Source organism: Gymnoscopelus braueri (genome assembly GCF_963280865.1).
Source record: "Gymnoscopelus braueri genome assembly, chromosome: 16".
Lineage (NCBI taxonomy): Eukaryota > Metazoa > Chordata > Actinopteri > Myctophiformes > Myctophidae > Gymnoscopelus > Gymnoscopelus braueri.
The window spans coordinates 30,314,690-30,320,475 of NC_137616.1; the positions used below are offsets into that span (position 1 = coordinate 30,314,690).

General features: G+C 38.9%; 1 protein-coding gene across 1 annotated transcript; it reads right to left on the reverse strand.

Moving 5' to 3' along the window:
- Positions 1–908: 908 nt before the first annotated feature.
- On the reverse strand, positions 909–5,377 carry il17a/f3 (interleukin 17a/f3). Its single transcript, XM_080452517.1, has 4 exons — positions 5,198–5,377; positions 3,646–3,812; positions 1,647–1,790; positions 909–1,245 (listed from the first exon to the last, which is right to left on the reverse strand). Exons 1-4 carry the CDS (start codon positions 5,204–5,206, stop codon positions 1,113–1,115), a joined length of 453 nt encoding a protein of 150 aa, XP_080308643.1. The 5' UTR covers positions 5,207–5,377; the 3' UTR covers positions 909–1,112.
- Between the last annotated feature and the right edge of the window lie 409 nt (positions 5,378–5,786).

Genomic DNA, 5,786 nt, shown 5'->3' on the forward strand with positions numbered 1-5,786 from the left:
ACAGAAACTATAGAAACCTTTTAGATTATAATTGTAGCATAGTGCAGTAGTAGGATATGAAAGGCATTTTAGTCTGTTAGATTTAGAGCACTGACTGCACTCTTGACTTGAAGAAGCACAACTCAAAAGCACATACAGTAACCGTACACAAAGAATACATTAAGTGCAGTTAGATAAATGTACAACAACTGGCAGACAGATCACACATGGAGGCAAAGAATTCAATATAGAATAAATTCAGCTGTCAGAGATGAGGAGGTTGGAAGGTCAAATCGTTTTCTGTTTTTTTCTGACTAGCCAATAGTTGCACTTTGCTTTTTAGCATGTGTCACTGTAATAAGGAATACGAGGAATTCCTACAAGAAACACCTGGATAAGGGGAAAGACAAGAGAGGGAAATGGCTCAATTGGTGCTGAAATTGGAGTTTTTGAGTCATACTGACTTGACTGTGATGTCTAAAACGTTTGCACTGTAATTAGGGAGCTGTACTTTGGGGTTTGTATTTGCTGTGTCTGTGTGTTGATGTGTCCTAAGGACTGAATTGACTGTCTCTGTTCGGCATGGTCAGTAAAAAGAAGCTTGACTGAACTCACAGCTTCGCTCTGGTTGTCATTATTTCTCACTTTGTAGTTTGAGGTGTTCTCTCAAGAGCACACCGTTGCTGTTGGGCAGAAACCTTGTATCTCCATATTTCAACTGTTTATGTTTTTTCGTAAATGAATGCCCTGCTTCGCCATGTAGAGTGTCACACAAAAGTACCCAAAAAAAAAAAAAAGTGTCGCATTGTGAGCTTGTAGATCGGCCATGTTGGCTTTTTTTTTTTTTTTTTTTTTTTTAAGTAAAAGTGTGTATGTGGGTTTTATACATATTTGACCAATGAAACATTTATTCATATAAATTATATTTGTTTAATTTATAATTGTTTTATTAAATAATATATAATATACCATGTACATGTTACATACCATTATGTCCCAACATTCCAATTCCATTTACATCAACTGCCCTGAGAAGCTCAGAAATGATTGAAACATCTCTTTGGTTGGACAGAATAATACATCACTTAAAAACACTTGAATTTGCAATGTAAACCAATGTCTTCATCCCAGCATCACGCATGTGGTACGATACTGGGCTTCACACAGGTGCAGCCCACCGCCACTGTTTCCACACCGAGTCTGAAGACATATGTCCTCCCTCTCTTCCTGCCTCCACTGTTGATGCCATTTTGACGTTTTTTGACCCTGTGGTAAGGGATGATAAAAGCAAATTAAGCATTTTGGGAAGATTTCCCCCAAAAATAAAAATGAAAGAAATCTAAAATTTCCCTCCAAATACACGAATAATTTTGAAAATAGCCGATCTGCTATTTTTGCTATTTTTGCTATTTTTACATAACGTCGTACAACAAAATATTGCTTAAGAGGTTAATGTACTGTATCCAATCAGCGCTCTTTTCATTATAAATCATCCAAAAGGGGACAATTAGAGCGCTATTTAGCATGCAGGACAAATAACAAACCCAGGACACAAACAGAAGTAGCCTGGGAAACAAAACAAACAGTATCTACCGGAATGACGTTTAAAATTAAACCAGGGCAGATTTTTTGTCGTTGAAATGAGGCTGTTGAAATGAGCGCCTTACTTGCGGAGGACCGGGAATTGGTAGTACATGGGTTTGGCCTCCAGGCTCATGTCCTCTTCTCCGTTCTGGACGGTCAGACAACCGGAGGTCAGACAGTGGGCATGGAAGATCCTGTTCGGAACCCGAGACGCATCAAATGTTTCCCTGGAGAGAGAGAGAGAGAAAGAGAGAGAGAGAGAGAGTAGAGGGGAAAAGAAAGGTAGAGAGGCGGTTTAAGAAGGAAAAATCACAGATAAAAGGTGTGAGTGAAGGAAGTAGCAGAGTGGTGGGGGTAAGGGGCGTAAAGAGAGATGGAGAACTAACCGCTCAATATTTTGACAGCATCACCTCAAATACACCTGACTTATTCTCTGCCATCACGACATGACCTAATGATAATCTACTGATGTTTCCTATTCAAATACACCTGACTTATATTCTTCCATCACGACATGACCTTATGATAATCTACTGTTGTTTCCTATTCAAATACACCTGACTTATATTCTGCCATCACGACATGACCTTATATTAATCTACTGTTGTTTCCTATTCAAATACACCTGACTTATTCTCTGCCATCACGAATGATGAACTTATGAACTTATAATCTACTGTTGTTTTCTAATCATTATCACTACTTTTCTTTTATTGTCTCCGCCAGGCCGAAAGGCATGGCGAGAGAGTATGTTTTGCCCCCTGTCCGTGTGTGTGTCCGTCCGTCCGTCCGTCCGTGTGTCCGTCATTCTGTAATTTTGTGTACAGCTAATCTCCGGCACCGTTGGCTTGATTGCAGTGAAACTGTGCACACACACTCCCTGGATGCCAGAGCAGAACCTCTGCCCCAAATTTTTCAAATTAGCCTTTTATAGCGCCACCAGGAGGCCGCTTTTTGCAAAACACATTTCTTGACAGTACTCCTACAGATTTTATCCAAACATCACGCAAATCAGTACACAGTATCTCTATAGTCATGTGATCAACACGGATCTGTCCAATTTTCCATATTTCATCCTGATTGGCAAAGGTTGGCTTCCAAAGTTTGAAGGATTGCTCCGTTTTCAACAAAATGCCACAAATCATGAACGCAGCTTGCGATTTCCGTGAGATTTCACACGCACATTCCCACTAGGCAGAGGAAGAAATGCCACTTGAAAATGTTCAAATCAGCCTCATGGTGGCGCTATAAATGGACGATTTGTGTTTTTAACTATAACTGCACCGATCTGCATGAAACTTTGCACGCACACTCCCTAGAGGCCAAGGAAAAACAACTGACCAGCATTTTTCACATTTGCCTTTCATAGCGCCACCAGTAGGCCGACTTATGTAAAACAGATTTTTTGATATTAAGCCTTCAGAATGTATCCAAATTTCACGCACATCGGTACACTTGATCTCTATAGTCATGTGATCACGATGGATCTTTTAAAATGTTCATATTCCATCCTGATTGGCTAACATTGACATCTAAAGTTTGCAGGAGTGGCCCGTTTTGAACAAAATGCCACAAATCATGAATGCAGCGTCCGATTGTGGTGACACTTTGCACGCACATTCGCACTACATTGAAGAACAAATGCCACCCTTTTAACATTCCCCTATTATAGCGCCACCAGGAGGCCAATTTTGCAACACTTTTCTTTTTTATATTACTCACTTACATCATTCAAATCGGTACACATATAGTCAAGTGATCAAGATGGTTCGGTCCAATTTTTCATATTCATCCTGATTGGCTAATTCCGAACATTGCTGCCCCACAATAACCTACCTGACCTGGCGGAGACCTGTGCTACGAGGAGCACTTCTTCTAGTTATTAGTGTTTTATCATTTTATTTGACTTTATCTTCCTTTGTGGATGACATTTCAAATGTAATTTACAGTAGTTGTTTGTTTTCTCTTCAGGCCTTAAAAATGTTACATCCTTCCGAATCACCTGTATTGTTCAGAATTATATTACGATATTGATTGATTATTTCATTCATTCATTGTAACATATTATTAAGTGTCTCTCACCTGTAGGTCCAGGGTGAAAGAGACATGTTAGCGATACGTGAACTGGAAATGCTGAAGAATCGCTCCCTCTGACCGATGCCTCGCTCCAGCTCTACTAAAACCCGTCCTTTCCTGGCACTGTGTGATGATGCCATTAGCAAGCCCAGTGCCAACAGAGCTCTGATTGCCTACACACACAAGAAACCAAACAAGGTCAACATTCTGTATGAAAAACACCATCATTCACAGACACCTTAAAACCGGGAACGTATCTCTGTCATTTTAGATTTCTTTGGCAATTATTTTTGAAAAATCGTGAGCATTTTTGCAAATCTTTGAATATATATATTTTTAACCGATTCAAACCGAGGAAGCATCTGTGTAACCACTTTATCCATATCTTATAGGCTACTTTGGCTATTCAAAAATATCAGGTATACGAGTTCATAGCACGGCACCGAGTGCCGCGCTATGAACTTACGTTTGCGTTTGCTTTTTTACGTTTGCATTGCATTTTGCTTTTCCATTTAGATCTCAGGTATAAATGGGTTAAAACGAACATTTTAAGTTTTAAAAAGCTTATGTTGCTATATCAGTGGTTCCCAAACTTTCTTCATGTCAAGGACCCCCAGAATTATATGTATTCGTCCCCCGTCCCCCCCTTTTCAAAATATTTTGTTCCAGGGACAAATATTTGAGTTAATAATTTTCAGGATAAAAAACAATATAGCAGATCTACAAGCTCATAGCAAATCTAAAGTGACACAGATACGTTCCCGGAATAAAAGTACAGCTCAGTCCCATTTCACAGAAACCATATCCTAAACCTCTCATAGGATATGATATATCACTAATGTTTGTGACGTATTTAGATTTTCTGTCTTTCCAAATGTATTGTTTTTGCTGTGGTGTGGTCTCATTATTGTACATGAGAATTTGTTCTCAATTAACTTGCTTGGTTCAAGATCGGTTAAACATCAGAAAAGGAGGGAGGCACGACTCTCATACTCATATATTAAAGCTGCACTATGTAACTTTCCTCTTCTACCCCGGATTTTGAAGTCCCTGAAAAGTTTACCATTGAGCTAATCGAGCCCGCCTGCTTGCTCAGGGGACAAATTGAATCTAGATCATCAGGTCAAAATTCTTGTCAGATCCTGTGTCTAGGTGAGACATGACCTTTGACATGATCTAAATGTCTCAATAGAAGAGCAGGGAGACACAATACAACCACCTCAATTGTATAAGTTATATTGTATTACTCTACTATCAATATACTCTAATATTATACTCTACCATACAGATTGGACAAAATTGCATTTTATTCATAAAAGCATAGTGCCGCTTTAAAATAGGATTAGATATTGATTATAAAAAAGTCTCATGTTTTGGTTGGGCTAACCATAACATTAATCTGATGAAATAAAATAAATACATAACAAAATAAAATAAAACTAAACAATAAATGTATCATAAATATATCTTATTGTATCATAAAACATTACTAGGCTTTATCATACATTTAATAGCACAGTTAATCATTGATATAGCTGCAGAAAGAGACACAACTCACCCAAAGCATGCTGGTGTGTGTTGTCTGCGCTGTAGAGTGCAACACTGTGCTACGGCTTCATCCTGCCCTTGTATGGGTCTGTGTGTGTGTCTTTATGCAGCCAAACCGTGTGCGAGTGTGTTGTATGTGTGTGGTTTTTATGCAGGCAAACTATGTGTGTGTGCATTGCATGTGTGTGTGTGTGTGTGTCTTTTAATGCAGGCAAACTGTGTGCAAGTGCGTTGCATGTGTGTGTTTTTATGCAGGCAAACCGTGAGTGAGTGTGTTGGCAACACCCAGCACTGCATTTCCTCTTTGACTGTCTCTGATCTGAAAGATTAACATTTTGATACACAAAGACACACAACACTTTCATACTTTGTCTCTCAGTCGTTTGTTCCTCCGTTCTTTCCTTGAACTTCAGTTCTTTTTTTGGTCCTTCTTTCTTGAATTGATCTATCTACAGTATCTATTGTTCTTTCCTTTATGAAATGACAATCATAGATCATGCTGTGTTACTGACTCTTACTGTACATGCAGATGAATCATGAAAGTAATAATGTGAACAACTATCCTATTGTTTAATGCACTGTACACAGAGCAGCGTCTG